This window comes from Capricornis sumatraensis, chromosome 7 (assembly GCF_032405125.1).
Source record: "Capricornis sumatraensis isolate serow.1 chromosome 7, serow.2, whole genome shotgun sequence".
In the NCBI taxonomy this organism is placed as follows: domain Eukaryota; kingdom Metazoa; phylum Chordata; class Mammalia; order Artiodactyla; family Bovidae; genus Capricornis; species Capricornis sumatraensis.
Genome location: NC_091075.1, coordinates 94,901,225 through 94,928,785, shown reverse-complemented (window position 1 = coordinate 94,928,785; position 27,561 = coordinate 94,901,225). Strand labels below are relative to the sequence as shown.

The 27,561-nt window shown below is 36.5% G+C and overlaps 1 protein-coding gene across 3 annotated transcripts in view; it reads left to right on the top strand.

The window, feature by feature from the left end:
* Positions 1-3,883: 3,883 nt before the first annotated feature.
* The window catches only part of CNOT6L (CCR4-NOT transcription complex subunit 6 like), a 62,016-nt gene continuing 38,338 nt past the window's right edge, over positions 3,884-27,561 (top strand). For 2 of the 3 annotated variants that reach the window (XM_068975054.1, XM_068975053.1), the window contains exons 1-4: positions 3,894-4,005; positions 7,326-7,512; positions 9,921-10,006; positions 23,786-23,875. In XM_068975054.1, coding sequence (XP_068831155.1) covers positions 3,894-4,005; positions 7,326-7,512; positions 9,921-10,006; positions 23,786-23,875 — 475 coding nt within the window. Of the gene's footprint in view, positions 4,006-7,325; positions 7,513-9,920; positions 10,007-23,785; positions 23,876-27,561 lie in introns of all 3 variants that reach the window. The other variant, XM_068975055.1, reaches the window with a different exon arrangement.

Genomic DNA, 27,561 nt, shown 5'->3' with positions numbered 1-27,561 from the left:
TATCAGGATCTCCTCCCTAGTATAAATTAGGTTGATGTAATGGGATGATCCTTTGGGAACTGATGTAAGATATTGCAGAAATGAGAAATTCTTGGAAAAACCAATTGAAAAACCTGCGTTTCATCAATTTAATAAAGTTAGAGAAAGGAATTAGCTGTTAAACTTTACAAAATAAAACATTTCTCTTCCTTGGATGAAGTGTGTCCATCCAGTATTTAAGCCTTGGACTGACCTCTATCTTAGACTGTTGAGAAAGCACATTATCAGTGTCACATTTATAGATTTAAGTTATATTTGAATTATTACTTTATACATTAAGTTATTTTGAAATAGGTTTTTGTGATAATGTTTCCAAGATGGAAGATTGATGCTGAGAAACTGAGCAGGAAGATAAAGCTGAATAGAAGTTTCAGTAATGCCAATTTCTTAAATTTGAGCTAAGTTTTTAAATAGCATGTCCTGATGCTAGGACAGTAGTGAGCACCAAAACTATAGACTCTACTACATTAGTTAATGCAAATAAGTGTTTTAACTTCAATCAGACTATCCAAATTTAGTGTCATTTTGAAGGATTAAATGACTTGTATTTTTATTGACTTCCTAATCAAATCCAAAAGAGACCTTTGACACGTAATATAACAGTATTAATTGTACTTTGGTTTTTACATATTATAGACATTGGTAAGCATTTTATGGATACGATAAACAGATTTTGTAAATTTTAATAGACTTACAAAGATGGAGACTTATAACAATTTTTTAAAAAGAAATATAGTTCTTATATAGTAGCAATTTCAGATATTAGCATTTGTGGGCCAGAAGAGATGATGACTATTAATCTCCTCTCTAGATTTTTAAATTATTTAGGGAAATTGATTAATGACCATTTCATGAGATTAATTTTTAGAAGAGCATTGACTGTTGATTGGAATAGGTGGGAGAGAGCTGGTAGTTTTTAGGATTATAAAGCACATGCTCATTCCACAAATAGTTTATTAGGTGCCCACTGTGTGATAGGAGTGCTTTGCAGTGGTAAAGAATCTATCTGCCAGTGCTGGAGATGCGGGTTTGATCCCTAGGTCAGGAAGATCCCCTTGAGTAGGAAAATTGCAACCCACTCCAGTATTCTTACCTGGGAAATCCCATGGAGAGAGGAGGCTGGCAGGCTACAGTCCATGGATTGCAAAGAGTCAGATACAACTGAGCACACACACATGTGATAGGAACTGTATAGAGACAAAGAGGGCATGCCTCCATACTCATTATCCCTTGAATAACACACTGTCCAGTGGTAGCCCTGATTAAACTGCCAAATTAAGTTGACTGATGCACTGTTTTTTTTTTTAAATTGTAGTATAATTGCTTTACAATGTTGTGTTAAGTTTCTGCTATACACCAGCTATGCGCATATATCCCCTCCCTCATGAACCTCCATCCCATTTCCCCCATCCCTCCCCTCTAGTCATCACAGAGCACTGAGCTGAGCTCCCCGTGCTGTATATATAGCAGGTTCCTACCAGCTATCTATTTTACACATGGTGGTATATATATGTCAGTTCTAATCTCCTGATTTGTCCCACTCTCCTCTTTTCCCCATTGTATCCACCTGTCTGTTCTTTATGATTACGTCGCCTTTCCTCCCCTGCTATAGGTGCATCTATACCATTTTTTGCACTATGTTTTATGAAAATTATTTGAAATTAATGAAAGATAATTTGAAAATTTCATAGTCTTAGTTTTTCCCATTGTTATTGTTGATGATGAATTTGTAGCATGTCTTTGGATCTGAATAAATTTTATTTGGTTTTGCTTATTAATCTTGTGTTTTTGTAGAATCTTACAGTAGTGTGTAGGAGTACGCACAGAGATACATGTGCCTTATGGTGCATAGTAGAAATTCTAAAAACCTTATTACCTAAAAATGTTATATTCAGAAATATTTTACATAGGCCACGTAGGGTAAAAATCAAGTTTTTCCCCTGTGAAAAATGATCATACTCTTTGTGCTGTATGAAGATCTGAGGCATTTACGGAAAATAAAACATGTTTCAGTGTTACACAGTTATGTGATAAGATTAGAGCTGAAGAGCTTAACCAGGTTTGGAAGCTAACTACTGTGAACAGATGAAAAAAACCTGGAAAACTTCCCCTTTGCTCCTTTTAGTAAATGGGAAGAAATGACGGTTTTTCCTTCAGAAATACTAGGGCAAATTATGGGATGGGAAATTTTGATTGTACTCTTATAAACTAGCTTTGATTTCTTGATACATAATAGAATTCTTCCTGTTTTTCTTTCTATGTAACAAATTTCAGACCATCTGAAAGTAACTCTTCCATTGAGATAGAGGTTCTAAACTACTTGGAAACAGTCCCAGTTTTAGACACTTGGTTTTGGTGTCTGTATGTATATCTGTGTGTGTTAAAGTGTGAGCAAAGAAGTAACTATAAATAGTATGCAGATACTGATAGATGCTTTTGAATTGTGGTGTTGGAGAAGACTCTTGAGAGTCCCTTGGACTGCAAGGAGATCCAACCATTCCATCCTAAAGGAAATCAGTCCTGGCTGTTCATTGGAAGGACTGATGTTGAAGCTGAAGCTCCAGTACTTCGGCTGCCTGATGGGAAGAGCTGACTAATTTGAAAAGACCCTGATGCTGAGATTGAGGGCAGGAGAAGGAGGGGACGACAGGGTTTGAGATGGTTGGATGGCATAACTGACTCAATGGACATGAGTTTGGGTGGGCTCCTGGAGTTGGTGATGGACAGGGAGGCCTGGTATGCTGCAGTTCATGGGGTCGCAAAGAGTCGGACACGACTGAACAACTGAACTGAACTGAGAGCATGCAGGAGTTTTAAGACCTCTTCAGTGGTTACTTTTATGGCCATTTGTCATCTGATTCATACATTGCGCACTTGAGGAGTTTTATGTCTATTTGGTTGTCACTGATGATTGTTCAGTTATTTTTGCTGTTATATAAAGAAAACTGCATAATATTACTTTAAACTAGGGCAGCCATGTAACTCATCATCCAAACTGGACACTTTTGAGAATTATATTAATAGTGACCTAAAACTAACAGATATAAACCAAGATTGGCCCATGTAAACCAAGATATATGATCTTAATTAAGATGCTTTTGATTACAAGTAACAGAAAACACAAACTAGTAGTTTAAACAATAAGCAAATAGACTGGCTTGTATAGTCAAAAAGCCCAGTGCTGAAGAGTGCTACAGGAGTGGTTTGGTGAGGACTCTGGCTTTGTTTCTCTGTTTTCTAATCTCTGACTGCTATGGCTGGTTTCCCTTCTAGTTGTTGAATGATTGCCAAGAGTAGCTGGGGTTATCTTCTTTTTCATGTATGACCAATAGGAGAAACAAGTTTGCTCTTCCCATAAATGTAAAATTAGTCTTAGGCCTAGTGATTATTAGATATTTCTGAACTAATCTCTGTGACAGGGAGAATATCTTGTGCTTATTGTTTGTCTTAGACATGGAATATTTGAATAGCATGGAGCAAGGTGGATAGAATTACCTTGGTTCTCTTAGACCAATCAGAGTCCATCAAGGAAATTCTCAAAGGGTCAGTCTGTCTTGGAAAGCACAGCAGCTAAATGAAGAGGAAGGGGTGCAGTGAATGTTTGGGAAGCAACGCCGTGTTTTATTGTGAAGTCCAGTGTCCCTGCTGCTTTGCATTTTCCTTGAGGCCTCTGTTACTAAATTCCTGCAGCCTAGCCTACTTTGCGTGTGTTTTCCTTCTAGTGAGAATTTAAGGGTAGCCTGGTAAGGGGGAAGCAAAAGAAAACTTACCGTCCCATTTTTCTCCCTCTGTTTTATGTATAAGACTATAATTAATTGGTCATCTTTTTTCTTTTTTCTCACAGACTAATAGGGATGCCAAAGGAAAAATATGATCCTCCAGATCCTCGCAGAATTTATACCATCATGTCAGCAGAGGAGGTAGCCAATGGGAAAAAATCTCACTGGGCAGAATTAGAAATCTCGGGTGAGTGAAATCTGAAACATTTAATCTGGGATATGTGGCTCAGACAGTAAAGTGTCTGCCTACAATGCAGGAGACCCGGGTTCAGTCCCTGGGTTGGGAAGATCTCCTGGAGAAGAAAATGGCAACCCATTCCAGTATTCTTGGCTGGAAAAATCCCATGGATGGAGGAACCTGGTAGGCTACAGTCCATGGGGTCGCAAAGAGTCGGACACGACTGAGCGACTTCACACTTCACATACACATGATCGCAATAATGAACAAGAGTTGAGTATTACATTTTTGTCATTGCTATACATTTTGAATTAATTGAAAAAATATAAGATGCTGAGGTACTTACTAGTGTTCAACTTACTGTTTTATCTGTGACTAAATGTCTTTGTTCCCATTGTTTCTTTTGAGATTAATATCGTGGGCCACAGGTGGCATCTAGAACTGAAGGCATTGGGAGTGCAGTTTCTAAGTAAAACCTGCTTCTTTGATATAATAGATTTTGCTTTTCTATCACAGAGTAATCATTTTTGCAAGTTGATATCTTTGCCATCATCCTATCATCCCATTGCTGGCAGAGTAGGAATCCTAAAAGCTATCTGTTTATTCTGTAAAGTGATAACTGTGTTACATGACTTTACATGTTTAGGATTTGTTAAAATAGAATCTGATTTCTGAAAACTCATAACCTCAGTCTAATAGTGAGAAAAACATCAGACAAACTGAAGGATGTTCCATAGAGTGATTGTCAGGATCCTGAAAACAAGGAAAGAATGAGAAACTGTCCTAGACAAGAGAAGACTAAAGAGACATGGCAGCTAAATGCAAAATGGTATCTTGGATCAAATCTTATAACAAAAAGGTGTAAAAATTGGTGAAATTCAAATAAAGTCTGTAAATTAGTTAATATGAAAGTAGCAATCTTAGTTTCCTAGTTTTGACAAACGTTGCTTTTTGGGCTTCCCTGGTGGTTCAGATGGTAAACAATCTACCTGCAATCCAGGAGACCCAGGTTCGCTCTCTGGGTCAAGAAGATTTCCTAGAGAAGGGAACTGGCTCCAGTGTTCTGGCCTGGAGCCTGCAGCCTGCAGCCAGTGGGGTTACAAAGAGGTGGGCATGACTGAGTAACTAATTCTTTCACTTTACGGGCTTCCCCGGTGGCTCAGATGGTAAAGAATATGCCTGCAATGCAGGAGACCCGGGTTTTGTTCCTTTAGTTGCTAAGTTGTGTTTGACTCTTTGTGACCCTATGGGCTGTAGCCTGCCAGGCTTTTCCCAGGTAGGGATTTCCCAGACAAGAAAACTGGAATGGGTTGCCATTTCCTCCTTCAGGGATCTTCTCCACCCAGGGATTAAACCCAGTCTCCTACATTGGCAGGCGTGTTCTTTACTACTGAGCCACTAGGAAACCTTTTACAAATGTACAGTGGTAGTATAATATGCTGCTGCTGCTAAGTTGCTTCAGTCGTGTCCGACTCTGTGCGACCCCATAGACGGCAGCCCACCAGGTTCCCCCATCCCTGGGATTCTCCAGGCAAGAATACAGGAGTGGGTTGCCATTTCCTTCTGCAATGCGTGAAAGTGAAAGGTGAAAGTGAAGTCGCTCAGTCGTGTCCGACTCTTAGTGACCTCATAGACTGCAGCCTACCAGGCTCCTCCATCCATGGGATTTTCCAGGCAAGAGTACTGGAGTGGGGTGCCATTGCCTTCTCCAATATAATATGCTAGTAGTAGGGAAAACTGGCTGAGGGGTATATAGGAACTGTGTTGTCCTGGTAACTTTTCTGTAAATCTACAATTATTACAAAGTTAAAAACTTATTAAAAATAAAAGTATTAAGTACAGTTTTTCTTTTATGAATCGATATAATACAGACTATACATAGAATGTAATTTTTTCCTCAGTATGCTTTCATTGGAAGAGTTAAATAAACCCACATTAGAGTTTGGCAGGAACTATGTGTATCTTCGATAAAAGGTAACTAACTGGGTGGATAGGTGATTGGTAATTTTAAAATAATGAATATGAGCAAATCCTACTAGGTTAACCCAGGATTTCTCAACTTGGCACTGTTGACACTTCCTGGTAGACAGTTGTTTGTTGTTGGAAGTGGTTTGTGTGCATGTCGATGTTCAGCAGCATTCCTGGCCTCTACCCACTAGATAGTGGTAGCACTCCTCTGGTTTTGACAAGCTAAAATGTTTCCAGATTGCCGGAGTCCCAGTGTTGTCTCTGGTTGATAATCCCTTGGTTACCCCTAGGTAAAAACTTAAGTGTTTTATTTATTAGAACCTCTATCACTTGAAAACTTTGTTTCCTATTAAAATGCAAAATCCTAGTTAATACTTAAAGCCTGATTATAGACAAGGTCAAGGAACCTGTGATAGAAAGAACCCTGGACAGAAGATCTAAATTTGAGTCTGCTGCTTGATAGCCACACGAAAAGCAACACTTCCCTATTAAGATTTTTTTGCCCTCTGTACCTTCCACTGCTCTTTTAATCAGAATCTTTTACCATTTCACTTTGGTAAAAAGTTTTAAAAGTCTCTTCATATAAGTTTATTGTTAAGATAATAGCACGTTTTACAGAAGTTGAAACTCTGTGATTTGCTTATGCTTAATATGGCTAACAAATGTTAGAAATTAGGACTCTGAACCGAGTCTTCTTTTTCCAGTATGTGTTCTACCCTAGCTGTCGGATGCTGACTCATTGGTAAAGCTTAATGTGTGACCATTTCCTGGAGTGTGTTGCACTTAATGCAGAATCTTAAACCAGATTTATTAATGTATAATTGAAATATGAGAAAGCTGGGGAAGATATCTCCTTTGGGAGCAAAATGATTTTCCTGGTGGCTAATCTAAGATTAGTTCTAAATCGTAGCAATTACTCTTGTCTGTTTAAAGTATGTAGACTAATTCAAACCCTAGGTGTAGATTAGCCTTGTACTGTTAATTTTCATGAAGTATGTGAGAAGTTAGTACCATGACTTAAAAAAACTTCAGAACCATTCTACTGCAAAAGCTCAGGTGAGCCCCATGCTTTCTCCTTGAGACATGTGATCACCCTTAATCTAAGGGTCTCCTTGTTATGTTGCAGCTTATTTTAATACATGGTAGATTCATGAGAAAGAATGGTTGTCAGACAGAAGTTGCATGGAATTAAAGAAGGACCAGTTGTGTTTGGAAGAAGTCAAAAGCATTTAATGCAAAATTAAAATGTCACAGTCAGAGTATCTGTATGCATTTATGGGCTTTTCTCCCACTTTTTGGTGCTCGTAGCTCAGTTTTTGTCTTGGCCCTAGAGTTTGATGAATCCAAATCTTGCCTTTTAGGTAGAGTGCGGAGCTTAAGTACATCACTTTGGTCATTGACACACTTGACAGCGCTGCACCTAAATGACAATTACCTTAGTCGCATTCCACCTGATATTGCCAAGCTTCATAATCTGGTTTACCTGGATCTGTCATCCAATAAACTCAGAAGTTTACCAGCAGAACTAGGAAACATGGTGTCTCTCAGGTGAGAAAATGTAAATGTGACTCAACTGTTTAAAACTGTAAATTTACCAAATGCAAATATTTACGGGAGGCTACTCATCTTACAGTAAGCAGGCTTTCCATATGTATGTGAAGATTAAATGATATAAATTGCCTGAGCATAGTACTTGAGTTGGCCTCCATAGAGTGCTTCTTTTCCTTCCTTCCTTTAAATTTGGAGTTTTCTGGCTGGAAATGGGCATGTATTACCAATTTCTTTGGACAGACTTGAGGTGGGATAGGCTAAAATACTTTATTCTTGCTTTACACTCAGGTGACAAATCTCATCAGAAGTATTTGGGGCCAGACTAGTCTAGACTAATCAGAAATAATTGGGAAAATATGATTTGCTTACTAGTAAAGCTTTTAGGAACATATTTTACGAGCAAGGTATACTTACACATTACAACTCCTTAGTTAGTTAGTTAGTTCAGTCATTCAGTCATGTCCGGCTGTTTTTGACCCCATGAATCGCAGCACACCAGGCCTCCCTGTTGATCACCGACTCCTGGAGTTCACTCAGACTCACGTCCATCGAGTCTGTGATGCCATCCAGCCATCTCATCCTCTGTCGTCCGCTTCTCCTCCTGCCCCCAATCCCTCCCGGCATCAGAGTCTTTTCCAGTGAGTCAACTCTTCTCATGAGGTGGCCAAAGTACTGGAGTTTCAGCTTTAGCATCATTCCTTCCAAAGAAATCCCTTCAGGGGATCTCCTTCAGAATGGACTGGGTGGATCTCCTTGCAGTCCAAAGGACCTGCAAGAGTCTTCTCCAACACCACACTTCAAAAGCATCAATTCTTTGGCGCTCAGCTTTCTTCATAGTCCAACTCTCACATCCATACATGACCACTGGAAAAACCGTAGCCTTGACTAGATGGACCTTTGTTGGCAAAGTAATGTTTCTACTTTTCAATATGCTGTCTAGGTTGGTCATAACTTTTCTTCCAAGGAGTAAACGTCTTTTTAATTTCATGGCTGCAGTGACCATCTGCAGTGATTTTGGAGCCCCCCAAAATAAAGTCTGACACTGTTTCCACTGTTTCCCCATCTATTTCCCATGAAGTGATGGGACAACTCCTTAAGGAAACCTTAAAAACCTGATAATAAATGGATTTATTTCTAGTCTTTCAGGATTCTTTAAGAAACCCTGGTGGGTCAGATGGAATCTGCCTGCAATGTGGGAGACCTGGGTTTGATCCTTGGGTCAGGAAGATCCCCTGGAGAAGGGAATGGCAACCCACTCTAGTATTCTTTCCTGGAAAATTCCACGGCTGAGGAGTCTGGTGGACTACAGTCCATGGGGGTCTCAAAGAATTGGACATGAATGAGTGACTAACACAAACAAAAACAGGATTCTTTAAGAATTTCTTCATAGGAGAAAATTTTATAGGCATCTTGAGACCTTGTATGTGGTGTGCTTAGTCACTCAGTCGTGTCCGACTCTGTGACTCCATGGACTGTAACCTGCCAGGTTCCTCTGTCCCTAGAATTCTCTGGGCGAGAATATTGGAATGGGTTGCTATTTCGTCCTCCAGGGGATCTTTCCGATTCAGGAATTGAACCCACATCTCCTATGTCTCCTGCATTACAGATGGATTCTTTACTCATTGAGGCATGGGGGAACCAGTGAAAATCAGGATTACTTTCCTGCCTTTTTACTGTTGAGTAGTAATGTTAAAAAATTGCTATCATGTTTAAATTTAAAATTTTAAAAATCTTGTTTTTTCACCATCCCTTTACTATATGTTTTTGTTATTTTTTTATACTTCTTAGGTGTCTGATTTTATACCTTTTAGTCATTAATTAATAACACTGGCCATTTATTTTCTCTATAATCTGCCCCAAATTTCACAGTCAAATTCAGATCTTCATGTGTGCCATCCTGTTTATACTATCCTATTTATTTTTAATGTTTATATTTTCTGTCAGTGATTGTTGTATCTTGAAGTGATTATAGTTGTAATGCTGTAAAATTTGAATGGGTTACTGGCTACTGTGTAGTGAATCCTGAAGTTTATTTAAAAAAATTTTTTTTTTCTGTGATTGAGGAGGCTAGGTTCGAGGATATCTGTTGTCTTTGAATACATAAAATATCTGTCTCTCTTGATTTGTATCTGAGAGGAATTTTGGGTGAGCAAGAAAAGGGAGTGGATTTGAGAGTGATACACAATTCCTATATCTTTAATTTGTGTTTGAGAATGAGTAAATTCATAGAAACACTTAATAAATGTGGTAGTTACAACATTTTGGGATGAATATAGAGAAATAATGGCTTGATTGTAGATATCACTCATGGTGTCTTAAAAGGCAGGTTAAGAATAGCAACTGTGGGTGTGTTAATAAAGTTTGATATGTTAAAATAGTTTTTTTTTTTCTTTTCTTTAAAACAGGGAATTGCTTTTAAATAACAATCTGTTACGGGTTTTGCCTTATGAACTTGGTCGGCTCTTCCAGCTACAAACTCTAGGTTTGAAAGGTGAGTGATTTTTCTTTTCTAAATGATAGCATTGACACTCAGTATTGAAGCTGTCTTAACCTTTTAAAGGCCATTTTGGTTACATTTAGGTCAGGTTTTAGTATAATTTTGAGGCTATAACTATATGTTCCTCTTAAGAGAAAAGTGGTTCTTCTGTATCAAATTGAGCTTCAGGATTTAAACAAGCTCCCATCATTTTTACAAGCTTGTATGGAAGGAAAATTTTTTAATTTTATTTTTAATTTTCTGTAAACCTTTGAATTTTCTTAGAGGAGATATTTTAAGTTAACACTTGGCGCTATAGTTTTTTTTTCCCATTTAAAAAAATTTAAAAACAATGATGTAATATAATAAATTATAACCTCAGTCAGAATGTCTGATTTTGATAGAGTAGATAGCATTAACATATTATATAAGGGAAAAGCATAACAGTGAAAATGAGCCACACATAGTAAGAGCAGTTGTTTATATATAAGCATATTAATCCATCCTCTGATGGTATCATCTCAGTTTGGGATGAAAGTCATACTCAAATCACATAAATACTTGTTTTGTGTATTTTTCTCTTAGCATAGCATAGGAAGAAAGGCTTATTTTGAATGCAGAGGACTAAATGCAGATTTACTGTATTGGTTAAACATTTTTTGTGCTAATAAGGAATGAACATTAATCAAAGCCTTATAAAATATACACTTTTGTATGTTTTATTTTCCTTCTTCAAAGACTACTAAGTCTCATGAACATGTTCTGTTTGTGTTTGCTCAAGTCATACAATGGAGCATTAAGAAACAAGCTTGAATAAGAGTGGTAGGATTGCTGATGTTATTTGTTGAAATGAATGAAATGAAGAAAGTGGTATTAGGCTTCCTTATACAATTGCTGCTAAGTCACTTCAGTCGTGTCCAACTCTGTGCGACCCCAGAGACGGCAGCCCACCGGGCTCCCCCGTCCCTGGGATTCTCCAGGCAAGAACACTGGAGTGGGTTGCCATATCCTTCTCCAGTGCATGAAAGTGAAAGGTGAAAGTGAAGTCGCTCAGTCATGTCCGACTTTTCGCAACCCCATGGACTGCAGCCTACCAGGCTCCTCCATCTATAGGATTTTCCAGGCGAGAGTACTGGAGTGGGGTGCCATTGCCTTCTCTGCCTTATACAATTAACCCTTTGTAAATTGGGTCATTATATGAATGGTCTAACTTGTGATTTTAGTTTCTTTGTAGGATTTTACTGCCTTTTTTTTTTTTAAATCATGTAAGAAGTAAACAGACAGGGGGATACTTATCTAAAATATTTTCTTGAGGATTCACCCAAGGTGTGAATTTCACCTTATTCTCTGTATGTTAAATCTTATTCTTATAGTTGAAACAATTATCCAGCTAGAGTTGGAGTGGGGGCTTCTGTTCCTCTTAATAAGTATGAATGGTTATCATTTTGTATAATTTTAGATTTCAAAAAATATGGAACTCACAATTTCATACTGATTATAATAATTGTATATTTTTTGTCTCCAAAGATAACCATTGTTTCTTACTTTGAAGAATAATCAGAAGAGCTGTTTTCCTCTTTCTCATATTGATGCAGAGCATGTTAATGACAAATGAATAATTTGCTATTGAACCCAATTGGACTTACCCTTTATACTGTGTAACATTCCTAAAAAAGCAAATATTATATATCTTCTGTTTCTCAACTCTATTCCATGTTATCTCATGTAGAGATGTGTTCTCAGAAAATTTATACTGTGTATCAACTGAATGAATCATCCTGAATATCTGTTGTCTCCTTAGTCTTTGCTTCTTTTTTATTGGTTAAATGTTAGTCTTCCAAACTATAATCTTTGGTCGGCCTTTAGTTTTAGAGATTTGTCTGCTGATGATTTACATTTATTAAAATCTCCGTTTAGACTTTCAAGTCAGGCACCAGTTAGGCTTTACTAGATGCAACTTAGTTTTCTCTGTGCTCTCGAATAAATTCCTTTTCAGTAAACTTCAGTTTGTTCTATGGGAAATGCCTGTATGCAGCCCTTTCCTCTTCTGTGAAGATTTGTTTTTCTGGCAGTGCTATTTTATGTTCAGGTAATCAGTATGGAAGAGTAAGGACCTTTTAGAAATGAAAGAAAATCAGAGCCCTTCCAACCTTCTTTCATAACTTTAAGATGGTAAAAAACAGGGTTGGCTTTATGAAGGAATTGAAGGAATAAAGTGTCCCTAATGAATGGTAGCTCTATATTCTTAGGGAGGTAAAACTTGAAATAATTCATCATCAGTTTTAATAACCACATAGTAGTATTTTGTGTCTAGAAAAGGGGGAGGGGGTGGAATGAAGCATTTAAAATAGTGTTGTGATATATTTAAAAGAAATAATGAAAATGGATTGCCTCTGGGATTCCATTTTGTCTTCAAACTAGAAAAAGGAGTGCCTTTCTTCCATTTCCTGTCTTCCTCTGAAGCATAGATACTGACATTTTGATAATGATTTTGATCATCCTGGCTCACCAAGTTAATTTTTAGAAATTCTGTTTTGAGACTTGAATATGAGTGGTGGGTTGGGTATTTTAGGAGTTAGGATATGAAGAAGGCCAATTTAAAAACTACATACATGGCCAGTCCAGTAAGCTGGAAATGTTCTGTTAAGTCACTTAAAAGACAAATTCAAACTGTATTAGTTTTATGAAAGAAAAGGTGTAAGTTTTAAATAATTTGAAATTCATGTCCTAAGGTAAAGCAATACTTTCTGTGACATACGGGCCAAAGAGTTCCTCAAGCATTAAACATTTATGTCCTCAAATAATAAAAAATTTCTGACTTCAGTAACTGAAAATTTCTACCTTTCTCCCACGAATTGCTCATCACCCTTGAAATAAAAAGGAGTGTGACAGTTGAAGATTCTTTTACTATGTGAACTTTTAAATTCACTAAATATATCATAATATAAAAAGAGTAACATTTTAAAGAAAATAATATAATGAATAACTACATACCCGTTTATCTAACATTCTCAGTACCTTTTTACAAGTGGCATTTTAAAAATCTAGTTGTCACTCATATAGGAGGCAAGGTACTTACTTCTGTATTATCTAATGAGTGTCTGTAAATCAATAAGTGAAAGATAATCTATCAGAGAGCATTGTTGTTCAGTCACTAAGTAGTGTGTGACTCTTTGTGACCATGAACTGCAGCACGCCTGGCTTCCCTGTCCTTCATTATCTCCCAGAGTTTGCTCATACTCATATCGATTGAGTCACAGATGCCATCCAACCATATCATCCCCTGTCACTCCCTTCACCTCTTGCCCTCAATCTCTTCCAGCATCAGAGTCTTTTCCAATGAGTCGACTCTTCACAACAGATGGCCAAAGTTTTGGAGTTTCAGCATGAGTCCTTCCAGTGTGTATTCAGGGTTGATTTCCTTTAAGATTTGACTGGTTTGATCTCCTTGCTGTCCAAGGGACTCTCAAGAGTCTTCTCTAGCACCACAGTTCAAAAGCATCAATTCTTTGGTGCTCAGCCTTCTTTATGGTCAGGCTCTCACAAACATGCATGACTGTTGGGAAAATACTGTCTTTGACTATATGGACCTTTGTTGGCAGAATGATGTCTCTGGCTTTTTAATACGCTGTTTGTCATAACTTTTCTTCCAGGGAGCATCTTTTAATTTCATGGCTGCAGTCACTGTCTGCTGTGATTTTGGAGCCCAAGAAAATAAAATTTGTCACTGTTCTTACTTTTTCCCCATCTATTTGCCAGGAAGTGATGAGACCAGGTGCCATGATCTTAGTTTTCTGAATGTTGAGTTTTAAGCCAGCTTTGTCGCTCTCCTCTTTGACTTTCATCAATAGGCTCTTTAGCTCCTCTTCACTTTGTGACATTGGAATGGTATTGTCTGCATATCTGAGATTGTTGATATTTCTCCTGGCAATCTTGCTTCCAGCTTGTGAATCTCCTAGCCCAACATTTCCCATGAAGTACTCTGCATATAAGTTAAATAAGCAGGATGACAATATACAACCTTGACACACTCCTTCCCTAATCTTGAACCAGTCTGTTGTTCCATGTCTGGTACTAACTGTTGCTTCTTGTCCTGTATACAGGTTTCTCAGGAGACAGATAAGGTGGTCTGGTATTCTCATGTCTTTACGAGTTTTCCACAGTTTTTTGCGATCCACACAAAGACTCTAGCGTAGTCAATGAAGCAGATTTTTTTTAGAATTCCCTTGCATTTTTTAGGAATGTTGGCACTTTGAACTCTGGTTCCTCTGCCTTTTCTAAATCAAGATTATACATCTGGAAAATCTTGGTTCACGTACTGTTGAAGCATAGCTTGAAGGATTTGAGCATGACCTTGCTAGCAGGTGAAATGAGTTCAGTTGTATGGTAGTTTGAACAAGCTATTAAGTTAGCCAATTATTGTTTCATGGATAGTGGTAGAAGACATGAGACTCTTGGGTCAGAGACAAAGAACATTATCATTGAAGCTACAAGATGGGTCCAGACACACGTTGTGTACACACAGTTTGCATTGCAGTTGAGTAATCCAAGTCCAAAGGTCCAGCACCTTGCAAGCAAGCCACAAATATTATAGCTAACTACAAAAAACTGGTCCTGCTTCCCCAGAGGTGCAAAGAGTTACATGGAAGTAGTGCTCTGGCTGCATTGACCTATTTATTAATAGTTGCCTATTTAGCTACAGAACCTGCTCCATATCATGAGACAGATAAACCTCACAATCAGTTACACTCTCGAAGACTGAGGAACGGAACACAGGGACACTGATGGGTTGCCTTTCCCAACAACTTTTTAAAGAGTTTTCTTATCTGTTCACGAATAAGATAGACCTGTATTTTACTGTTCTTATTTAATTTTCTCAAAGAGTTTGTATAGTATGTAATTAATCCATTTCTTGAAATTTTTGTGGAACAAGGCCATAAACTATCATTGCCTGGTGAAACTGTCATCTCAATGTATTTGTAGTTATAAGAACCGTCAAGTCCTTCTAATTGTTCATGAGTCAGTTTTGCTGGACCATATCTGTAATATTGAAATTTTTTAGCTTTTTAAAGTTTTCAGATTTGTTTGCATAAAAGTGTTCATGATATTCTCTAGATATATTTTTAGGCTCTGTTTATATTATCCCTTTCTTCATTAGTAAGATTATTTGTGTCTTCTATCTTTTTTCTAATTTATTTCCCCAGGGGTTTGTCAGTTATGTTCTTTTCAGTGAATCAGTGTTGCTTTTTATTTTTTAAAAACTGGTTTGTTTTTGTTTTTCTTTATTCTATTGTTCCATTTATCAGTATTACAATTTTTTTCCTTTTTAAGTTGGATATATGGCTTATTCATACTTAGAGTTCCTTATTTGAAAATAAATAAAAGTATTTAAGATCATACTTTTTTTTGTCAAGACTATAAATTTACTTGGCAGTTTTTTGGCATCCTATGCTTTAATATGAAACATTCTCATTATTTTGGCCTAAGTATTATTATGCATGTGTGCCTGCTAATTCTCTTCAGTTGTGTCCAACTCTTTGTGACCCTATGGACTGTAGCCTTCCAGGCTCCTCTTTCCATGGGATTCTCCAGGCAAGAATACTGGAGTAAGTAGCAATGCCCTCCTCCAGGGGATCTTTCAAACTCAGGGATTGAACCTGTGTCTCTCATGTCTCCTGCATTGGCAGGAAGGTTCTTTACCATTTATGCCTCCTGGGAAACTTTATTATTAATATAGGTTATTATACCTTCTTTGACTCATCAGTTATTTAAAATTTCCATGCATGTGTGACTTTAGATTAGCTTTCTTTTTTTGTTAGCTTTAAACTTAATTGCATTATAGGCAGTTAAGGTAGCCTGTATGAATCAGTTCTTTGACATCTTTGGATTCTTGCTTTATGACCTTGTATGTGATCAATTTTTATAAATGTTTTACTGCATCTGAAAAGAGTATTGTTTCTCTAATTGTTAGACTCATGTCTATAAATATTTCTCTATTATATCAAATTTGTTGGTGTTCCTCAGATTTTCTGTATCTTTATAAATTTTAGGCTGTTTGCTTTTTGAATAATTAAGTTGTATATGCTAACATTTCCATTTAAATTCTGGATTTGTTCATTTTCCCCTTGCAGTTTTGTCAGCTTTTGCTTTATAGCCTTTGAGATTATTTTATTAGGTATACCATCTATGCCTGTATATTTCTCTTGTTGTTCAGTTGTTAGGTCATGTCTGACTTTTTGCGACCCCATGGACTGTAGCATGCCAGCTTTCCCTGTTCTTCACTATTTTCCGGAGTTGGCTCAAATTTATATCCATTGAATCAGTGATCCTATCCAGCCATCTCATCCTCTGTCTCTGTCTTCTCCTTTTGCCTTCAGTCTTTCCCAGCATCAGGGTCTTTTCCAGTGAGTTGGTCGTTCTTTTCCAGTGAGTTGGTGGCCAAAGAATTGCTCTACCTTCAGGTAAATTGAACCTGATAGTATGTCTGAGCCTTTTGTTAGTGTTTTCATCTTATAGTCTTGTTATCTAATATAATAGCTATGCAAGTTTTCTTTTGGAAATTGTTTGAATGTATCTTTTTTTCAGTTGTTTACTTTCAACTTTTCTATGTACTTATGCTTAGATAGATGTCTCTTACAAATAGTATATAATTGGTCTTTGTTCTTAATCTAGTCTGACTTTTTTTGTTTTTAATGTGTGGGTTCAAACCAGTTACCTTAACTCTATTCCAGTTGTTGATAGTCTTGTGTTGTTGCCATCCTACAATTTGCTTCCATTCTTTGTGTGATTTTTCTCTTTTTGCCTTTCTAAAACAGACTTTTTTCCCCCTTTGTTCATTTCTTAACCTGTATACTTCTTTTGGTTTGGGATTTGTACATTTTATTTCTGAATTCTTAGTGGTCACTCTTGAAATTGGATCTTGAATATAGTTTTGAAAAAATTAAATTTTTATCAACTTTTTACTAAACTATTTGGAGTGAAAATGACCTCTTTGTTGCCAGACATTCACATTTGGTAAATGTTGACAGATGTATGTAGTTGCATAACCACCAGTACAGTTGAGAGATAAGATTGTTCTTGTATCGTCCAGAATTCATTTGTGTTAGTTGAAGTCAACACCTTCTCCTACTATCATCAGCCCTCGGCAGGTACTTTTCCAGAAATGTCATATATGAAAACATAGTATGTAAACATTTGAGTCAGGATTCTCTCATGTAGCTTAATGTATTTGAGGTTCATCAGTGTTGTCTATTTTGATAGTGCATTTCTGTTGCTAAGTAGTTTCTGACTGTGTGGATATACTACTAAATGTTATCTGTTCACAAGTTGAAGGACATTTGGGTTGTTTCCAGTTATGGTTGATTACGGATAAAAGCACTGTAAACATTTGTATAGATTTCTATGTAAAGTAAGTTTCTCTTTTCGTTGGGTAAATAGATAGGAGTGGAACTGCCAGGTGGTATGGTAAATGTATGTTAAACCTCGTAAGAAACTGCCAGACTGTTTATCTGGCTGATAATGGAGTATAGTGGATGTTTCATTTTGTATTTCTGCCAAATATATGAGACTGTTTTATTTGGCCGTACCTTCTTGTCAGCACTTTTTGGTATTATCAGTATGTTCTATTTTTTTTTCATCCTAGTAAGGTATAGTAATATCTCATTGTGGTTTAAATTTGTCTTTTCTCTGATGAGTAATTATGGCAACTTTTGCCTAATTGATATTTTCTAATTACTGAGATTTTGAGAGTTCATTAAATGTTCTAGATTCAAGTCCTTTTTAATGTATGTTTTACAGATGTTTTTTCCAGTCTATGGCTTGTATGTTTATTTCCTCGATTAGAAACTTTTAAAAAGCAATTTTCCATTTTGTTGCAGTCCTATTTATCACTTGTTTTCATCTATGGATTGTCTTTGGTGTCATACCTAAGATGTATTATTTACCTTATCCAAGTACATGAAGATTTTCTTTTAGAAATTTTATAGTTAGGTTTTACGTATAGGTCTGTGGTCTGTTTTGCATTAATTTTTGTGTATATGGTGCAAAGTTTGTTCGTTTATGTATGCACACCCAGTCATTCCAGCTGTTTATTGAAAAGGTTATACTTTCTACATGAGTTTTCTTGCAACTTTGACAAAGATATTGTTTGACCCAAAGATATGTGGGTCTACTGTTAGATATATTATCCTGTCCACTGATCTTTGCCAATACCAAAATGTTTGATTACTGTAGGTTTATGATAAGCTCTGAGATTATATAGTATGAGTTCTCCAACTCTGTAGTTATTTTTCAAAATTGCATTGACACATATAAATGCTTTGCGTTTCCATGTAAATTTTAGAATCAGCTTATAATTTTTGCAAAATATCCTGCTGGAATTTTAATTGGAATTGTATTGCATATGTAGATCAGTTTGGATGAAGAATAAATATCTTAATGTTAACCCTTAATATTGAGTCTTCCAATCTATGAATACTGTGTACCTCTTCATTTATGCAAGTTTTCTTTATTCCTTCAATGTTTCGTAGTTTTCAGTATGTAGATCTTGGAAATATTTTGCTAGATTTATATATTTTTGCTGGATTTGCTGGTTATTTGATGTTATTGTAAATGATATTGCCTTTTAAATGTCCAATTATTCACTGATGTTTTATATAATTAAAATCAGTTTATTTAAATGTATATTGACCTTGTCCCTTGAAACATTTGTAAACTTATTACTTCTAGGAACTTTTACAACCTTTTAATCTCTGAGTACAGATCTTTTCATTTCTTTCTCTGTGTGTGTGTGTTTTTTTTTTGCTTTATCACACTGCCAAGGACAATATTAAATAGAAATGGTGACACTGCACATTGTTGCTCCATTCTCAATTTTATGGAGAAAAAGTGTTCAGTCTTTCATTGTGAATTATATTATTAATAGCTGCAACTTTCTGGTAGATGCTTTTTCAGGTTAAATAAATTTCCGTTCTGTTACTTTGGGCTTTCCTTGTGGCTCAACTGGTAAAGAATCCTTCTGCAATGCAAGAGGCCTGGGTTTGATCCCTGGGTTGGAAAGATCCTCTGGAAAGGGGATAGGCTACTCACTCCAGTATTCTGGCCTGGAGAATTCCACGGACTGTAGAGTCCATGGGGGGCAAAGAGCCGGACATGACTTTCACTTTTCACTTTTCTATTACTTCACTTTTGCTGAGGATTTTTGTCATTAGTACAGGTTGAATTTAGTCAAATTCTTTCTCTGCAGCTGTTGAGATGTGCATGACTTTTCTTCTTTATTTGCTGAATTACATTGGTGGTTTTCAGTAATAATCAGCCTTCTGTCAATAGATAGAACTCACCTTCTTGTCCCATTTTAAATACCACTTGACCATAATGTGTTCTGTTTTTAATATATTGTTGAAATACTGTATTGCTAGTATTTTGTTGAAGATTTATACATTTATGATAATAAGACATTCTGTAGTATATTCTTTGGCAGTGCTTTTGTCTGGCTTGATACCAGGATACTGCTGACTTTGTAAATTGAACTGAAAAGTGTTACTTAGACATCTTGAATAGTTTCCATTTGTATTATTGCTTTCTTACCTTATGGGATGACTCTTCCAGTAAAAATATATGGGCCTGAAATTTTTTTTGTTGAAAAGTTCTTAACTACTAATTCAGTTTTTCATTAATACAAGACATTGAGGTTATCCTTATCTCAGTGTAGCCACTTCTGCTCTTTTGGTTACTGTTTGTAGGGTGTATCTCTTTCTGTAAAAGATTACTTTCAGTCTATTTTTGTCCTTATAGTGTGCCTTTTCTAGACAGCATATAAGTCTTGTTTTATTAGTCATTCTGTAGTTCTCTGCTTTTTAATCTGAGTTTAATCCACTTACATCTAACGTGTTTGCTGATAAAGTGGGATTCATGTCAGTTATTTTGCCATTTGTTTTCTGTATGTGTTATGTTCTTTTTGTTCCACTTTTCCTCAATTAATGCCTTCTTTTGTTCTAGATGGATGTTTCCCAATGTACCAATTTAATTCCTTTGTTTCTTTTGCTGTATTATTTTGAGTTATTTTCTTAGTGATTACCTTAAGGATTACAGTTAACATCTTAGTTTACAGTAATTTAATTTGGATTAGTAGCAGTTTAATTTCAGTAATATAAAAGAACTTTGCATCTGTATCTCCATTCACTTCTCTTTTATGCTGCTATCATTACAAATACCATCTTTTTATGTTGTGTGCCTGTCAACATAGATTTATAATTATTGCTATGTGCATTTATCTCTTATATTAAATAGGAGGGAAAAAGTTAGAAAATTAAATTTACACTGTCTTTAATATGTTACTGTGTGGAATACTTTTACTGGTACTCTGATTTTTCATATGGATTCAAGTTACTGTTCTGTTTTCTTTCAGTTCAGCTAACAGAATCTGTTTAGTATTTGCTGAGGGCTTAGTATGCTAGTGAGAAACTCAGGTTTTGTTTATTTGGGAATATCTTTCTGTCCCCTTTATTTTTGAAGGATATTTTTGCTGGATATAGAATTCCTAGATTGATGGTTCATTTATTTTTCCTTTAGTACTTGGAATGTGTTATTCTACTGCCTTTTGGCTTCTATAGTTTCTGATGAGAAATCAGCTGTTAATCTTATTTTGAGGCTTGGTACACCATGTGTCACGACTGTCAGATTCTTTGACTTTGCAGTTTTATTACAATTTGTCCAGGGCCTCTCTTACATTTTATTTTACTTGGAATTTATTTGGCCTCTTCTATTAATGTTTTTCATTAAATATGGGATGCTTTTGACCATTATTTCTTTTAGTTTTTTTCCTGTTCTTTTCTCTCCTCCTCTTCTGGGACTCCATTGTATATAAGTTGGTATACTTGTTGTCTGATACATCTCTGAGCTCTGTTAATTTTTCTTCATTCCTTTTTCTTCCTTTTCCTCAGACTGTGTAATTTCAAATAACTTCTCTTCAAGGTCACAGATCTTTTCTTCTACCCATCCGGTACTGCTCTTGAGCCCTTCTAGTGATTTTCAAAAAAATTTAATAATTTCTATTTTGTTCCTTTTATAATTTCTGTTTATTTTAGGGTATTCTTTATTTGGTGAGATGTCATTCTCATACTTTAATTCTTTAGGCATGGTTTTCTTCAGCTCTTTAAGCATATTAAAATAGTAGATTTCAAAGTTTTTTCTAGTAAATCCTTGGGTACAGTTTTTATTGTTCTTAGGGACAGTTTTTATTGATGGATCTCTTCCCTGTGTTTAGGACATACTCTCTTGTTTCTCTGTGTGTTTCATAGGTTTTTGGTTAAGAATTGTACTTTTAAAATAATGTGGCAACTTTAAAATTAGACTCTTTCCCCTTCCCGGGGTTGTCTGTTGTTGCTGCTTGTTGTGTATGTTGTTTGTTGCTTTAGTGATTTCTCAGAACTAATTTTGTGTGCTTTATCATATGTGGCCATTAAGGCCTTTATTCAGTTTATGGTCAGCTAGTGCTTGGCCAGAGATTTTGATAAATGCCTGTCACTAGTAAGTCTCCCACTCTTGGCCAAGTGGCTCAGTGTGTGTTTGGGGGCGTACAATCAGTAATCAGCCAGGAAGTTTATAATTCGGCTTTGTCCTTCACTTCTTTCATTGCATAACCTCAGGGTCAGACAGAGGTGAGAGCTTAGGCTGTTTTTAGGTGTTTTCCTAAACATGAGCATAGGTCTCCATATACATTTTATCTTCTAGAGTCCCAGGAATATGTCTGGGCTTTTCAGAGCCCATATTTACATCTCATTTCCAGCGTTTTCTTTTAAACCTTTTGGTTAGTCTGCTATTTGCTCCAGGTGTTTCCTTATCTTGGCCACCTACAAATTTAAGACATTTGCCAATGATAACTTCCTCCCTCTCCTCCAGGAAGAAGTCTCTTAACTCTCAGCAAGAATCAACTTCTAATCTCTTTACATATTGGAGCAGAAAACAAAGTACTGATCTACCCAGAGCTCCAATTTATTGTGCATTAAGATTTCTTGCTCTAAGTCCCATATTTTTATTGTCTTGTGCTTTACATCTTTTTGATGCTCAGTGGTGCATTCTGGGTAATTTCTTTGGGTATAGTTTTCCTGTTCATTTGTTTTATTTTCAGCTGGTGTAATCTACTACCTAACTCATTCATGGTTTCTTGTTTTGTTTCATTTTGTTTTTGTTGTTTTTTGGGCTTCCCTGGTGGCTCAGATGGTAAAGAACCAGCCTGCAGTGCAGGAGACCTGGGTTCAATCCCTGGATTGGAAAGATCCCCTGGAGAAGGAAATGACAACCCACTCCAGTGTTATTGCCTGGAGAATTTCATGGGCAGAGAGTATCCTGGTGTGCCACAGTCCCTGGCGTCACAAAGAGTTGGACATGACTGAGCAACTAACATACTTGGGCAGCGCCACACAGCATGTGGGATCTAACCTACACCCCTGAAGTGGAAGTGTGGATTCTTAACTACTGGACTCCCAGGAAAGTCCCTCATTCATGGTCCCCACCCCTAGTACTTTATTAGTTATGATTACATGCAGTGCGTGCTTGCATGTACACTCAGTTGCTTCAGTTGTATCCAACTCTGTGACCCTGTGGACCATAGCTAGCTAGGCTCTCCAGTCCATGGGATACTCCAGGCAAGAATCCTGGAGTGGGTAGCTATACCCTCCTCCAGGGGATCTTCCCAACCTAGGGATTGAACTTGGTCTCCTGCAGGTGAATTCTTTAGCACTGAGCCACCAGGGAAGCCTGATTGCATATAGTAAAATACCTAAATACTTAAGGATGCTGCTTGGCTAGTTTTGACAAAAAATTAGTGGTTACATCTGTGTAACCACTACCTAGCTCAAGATGTAGAACATGTCCACCAACCCAGAAAGTTTCCTTTTCCACTTTCAAGTCAGTTGGAAACCGCTCACCAGGTTTTCACCATGGTTGCATTATTTTACACTTCCACCAGTGTCCTGCAACTTCTGAGAGTTCCAGGTTCTCCATGTTCTTTCTAACCACTAAATTGGTCAGTGTCATTTAATTTTAGATATTTGTGTTGGTGTATGTTGTATTGAAGATTTTGTTTAATAGTTGGAACTTCATTTCTGGAAGTTCTATACTTTTTGTTTTTTCAAATCTGTTTACTGTTTTTGCATGCTTGTCTTAACAAATACTGTCTTTATTCCTAAGTAAACATTTAGGCTGTTAACAGTAGCTTGTTTTGTTATAGTATTCAGATATCCCTGATCACTGTCATTAAAAAAATTGTTATTTCCTTCTATATTTCACTAACTCATCTTGGTAATGATAAGTTTTCTTTTCACTTGAAGGATCTTCCTTTTCTCCATGTATAATATTCTAACTAGGAAGACTCTCCTTTTTAATAATATCATTCATTCTTTCTCACACAAGGCTGTTTTTCTTTCATTTAGAATATTGCCTTCAAAGATACATGTGGAACCTATGGGGTTACTTCAAAGTGCCAGTTTGTGATATTACTTCAGAATTGACCAAGATTAATATGTATATTTGTGTGTGTATGTATGTATATATGTGATTTTGAGACACCCAAATTATAGATATGCAGTATAAACAGTGAAATCTAACTAGATCTTTTGAAGTTTTTCTTTATAACTGTCTCACCAGAATATTTAATTCATATGACTTCTTTCAATTTATGTAACAGACTGAGTACAGTAAAATTCACTTTAGAAAATTAGAATTTTGTTTTATCATGTATGTTTGTTTTGTCTTCCAATTGTAACTCTTAACAGATTTTATTTTTCTGTTCTTTAGGCAATCCTTTATCACAGGATATTCTCAATTTATACCAGGACCCAGATGGAACCCGAAAGCTACTGAACTTCATGCTTGACAATCTTGCAGGTAGATGTTAATTACAAAGCAGTAAACTCAACAGCTATTACTGTTAGCTAAGTATCCCATGTTGCTTAAGAGCATCTGATCAGTTTTTAAAACTGCTTATATGATGGAAGTTCCTGGCATTAGTATATCCCAGCATTAGTATTGTAGTGGGACAATCTTTCTTGCACACAGTCAGTGCTTTATATTTACCAAGCAATATATTAGGAGCATTAGTTAACATTATCTTGTCAAATCTTTTAAGGAATCTAGGAGATAGGAATTTTTACTGGCATTCTGAAATTGAGAGAATAAAGTAATTAACTTAAATATGTGGCTGACTAATGTCAAAAGCTGTGAACCCAAGATGGTCTTGCTCTTAACCACAAAGATACCTAGTTATCAGTTGTTTGAATTGGATGGAGATTACTTGGAACCCACACGTGGTACACATTTTTCATGAATGAAATGATTTGTTTGATTCACTCACCTTTGTGGAAATTATGCCAGCAAGATTTTAATTAAGTACATAACATTTATCTGATTAATATAGTTGTATTCCAAATGAAAAATCTTTAATATAAGAAAGCTTTTAAGTATTTTGACTGAATTTTTTTTTTTTTTTTGCTTAAACACTCAAAATACAGGTAAAATAATGGAGATGCTGCTAAATCCAAATATTTTTCTTGGAATAATGCCTTTCTAAAATACAGAATCCTGAAACAGTGCTAGAGAAATCTAGATTCAAGCATAGAGGCCATCATCACAATATTTTTGCAGTACTCTTTTAAATTCTGTCATAGAAGACACCCATCTACATATGAAAATTTTAAAAAAATACTAAGATTTACAATAAGGGGAAATCAAATTAATGTTATTTAAAATTTTTTTGGCTAAAAAGACAAGATTGATGGAGAGAGACATCAGATTTATTAAAGAAGTCCTTTTAGTATGAAGAATATGTGGTTTTTAGGTTGTATACAAAGCATGTGTTTGTTATTTTCTTCTTTTTTTGAAATAGTATGTGTTTTATCTGTATGAATATAGCCTGTTGACCCAGCCATATGGCATATGTGGTGTGTGTGTACGTGATTTTTAAAGAGTTTTTCTTGTGTTTTATATATAAGCTGTTTGTTGCTACATATGTTGCAAATATCTTTTCCCATGCTGTTATTGGTTTTTACTCTCTTAATTTGTCTGTTGATGAACAGCAGAAGTTTAACATACTTTGCTTTATTGATCTTTTTAGTATGATACTGCTTTTGTGTCCAATTTTTCCCTACCTCATGCTTATGGATGTATTCTGTGTTATTATCTAGAAGCTCTGTTTTTTACTAGCAACATTTAGAGCTATAAGCTTCCCGGAATTGATGTTTGTGTAACACAGGATTCAATTTTTGTAACTTTTCCAAATTTGTATATTAAATTAACCCATAGCCATTTATTGAAAAGGCTGTCCTTTGATTACTATTTTTTGTGCCCTTTTGTCATGAACCATCAACATGTGTATGGATCTATTTCTAGAACCTCTGGTTTTTGTTACCTTTTGTTAGTCTTTATTGCAATATAAGGTTGTTATTTATGGTAGCTTTGTAAAATGTTTTGAGATGCAGTAGAGTAAATCTTCCCTCTTGATTTGATTATAAAGTCTTGGCTTATTTTGGCCCCATGCTTATTTTGCCTTACAGTGTCATTAAAATTGCTAGAAACAGCCTTTCAAATTTCTCCACTCCCACAACTGTAAGTGTAGGGATTTTGGGGGGGATGCAATAGACTGTTGAGCAACACAGGTTTGAACTGCACAGGTCCACTTAGGTGCAGATTTCTTTTCAATGAATAGTACTATAGGATCTAAATTTGGTTGAATATGTGTTGCGGAACCGAGGATACACAGGGCTGTAAGGTTATATGTGAAGGTGTTGACTGTGCAGGGGTCAGGGTCACTATCCTGTTTTTGTTCAAGAATCTACTGTAGTTTGTCTTGCAAAGAATCAGTATATTTACAATAGTGCATTTTCTTCTTCTTCCTTTTTTTTTTAAACTTTTCAGTTCAGTGACTCAGTTGTGTCTGACTCTGCGACCCCAGGGACAGCAGCAAGCCAGGCCTCCCTGTCCATCAACAACTCCCAGAGTTTACTCAAACTCATGTCCATTGAGTCAGTGATGCCATCCAACCATCTCATCCTCTGTCGTCCCCTTCTCCTCCTGCCCTCAATCCCTCAAAGCATCAGGGTCTTTTCAAATGAGTCAGCTCTTTGCATCAAATTGCATCAGCTGGCAAAAGTATTGGAGTTTCGGCTTCAACATCAGTCCTTCCAGTGACACCCAGGACTGATTTCCTTTAGGATGGACTGGTTGGATCTCCTTGCTGTCCAGGGGACTCTCGAGAGTCTTCTCCAACACCACAGTTTAAAAGCATCAATTCTTTGGCACTCAGCTTTCTTTATAGTCCAACTCTCACATCCATACATGACTAGATGGACCTTTGTTGGCAAAGTAATGTCTCTGCTTTTGAATATGCTGTCTAGGTTGGTCATAACTTTTCTTCCAATGAGTAAGCAACTTTTAATTTCATGGCCGCAGTCCACCATCTGCAGTGATTTTGGAGCCCACAAATACAAAGTCTGTCACTGTTTCCTCATCTATTTGGAATAATGTGATGGGACCAGATGCCATGATCTTAGTTTTCTGAATGTTGAGTTTTAAGCCAACTTTATCAGTCTCCTCTTTCACTTTCATTAAGAGGCGCTTTAGTTCTTCTTCGCTTTCTGCGTAAGGGTGGTGTCATCTGCATATCTGAGGTTATTGATATTTCTCCCGGCAGTCTTGATTCCAGCTTGTGTTTCTTCCAGCCCAGCGTTTCTCATGATGTACTCTGCATATAAGTTAAATAAGCAGGGTGACAATATACAGCCTTGACTCGCTCCTTTCCTGATTTGGAACCAGTCTGTTGTTCCATGTCCAGTTCTAACTGCTGCTTTCTGACCTGCATACAGATTTCTTAAGAGGCAGGTCAGGTGGTCTGGTATTCCCATCTCTCAGAATTTTCCACAGTTTATTGTCATCCACACAGTCAAAGGCTTTGGCATAGTCAATAAAGCAGAAATAGATATTTTTCTGGAACTCTCTTGCTTTTTCAGTAATCCAGCGGATGTTGGCAATTTGATCTCTGGTTCCTCTGCCTCTTCTAAAACCAGCTTGAACATCTGGAAGTTCACAGTTCACATACTGTTGAAGCCTGACTTGGAGAATTTTGTGGATTACTTAACTAGTGTGTGAGATGAGTGCAATTGTGCATTAGTTTGAGCCTTCTTTGGCATTGCCTTTCTTAGGGATTGGAATGAAAACTGACCTTTTCCAGTCCTCTGGGCACTGTTGAGTTTTCTAGATTTGCTGGCATACTGAGTGCAGCACTTTCACAGCATCATCTTTTAGGATTTGAAATAGCTCAACTGGAATTCCATCACTTCTACTAGCTTTGTTCGTAGTGATGCTTCCTAAGGTCCACTTGACTTCGCATTCCTGGATATCTGTCTCTAGGTGAGTGATCATACTTTTGTGGTTATCTGGGTCATGAAGACCCTTTTTGTACAGTACTTCTTTATATTCTTGCCACCTCTTCTTAATATCTTCTGCTTCTGTTAGGTCCCTACCATTTCTGTCCTTTATTGAGCCCATCTTTGCATGAAATATTCCCTTGAAAGTGAAAG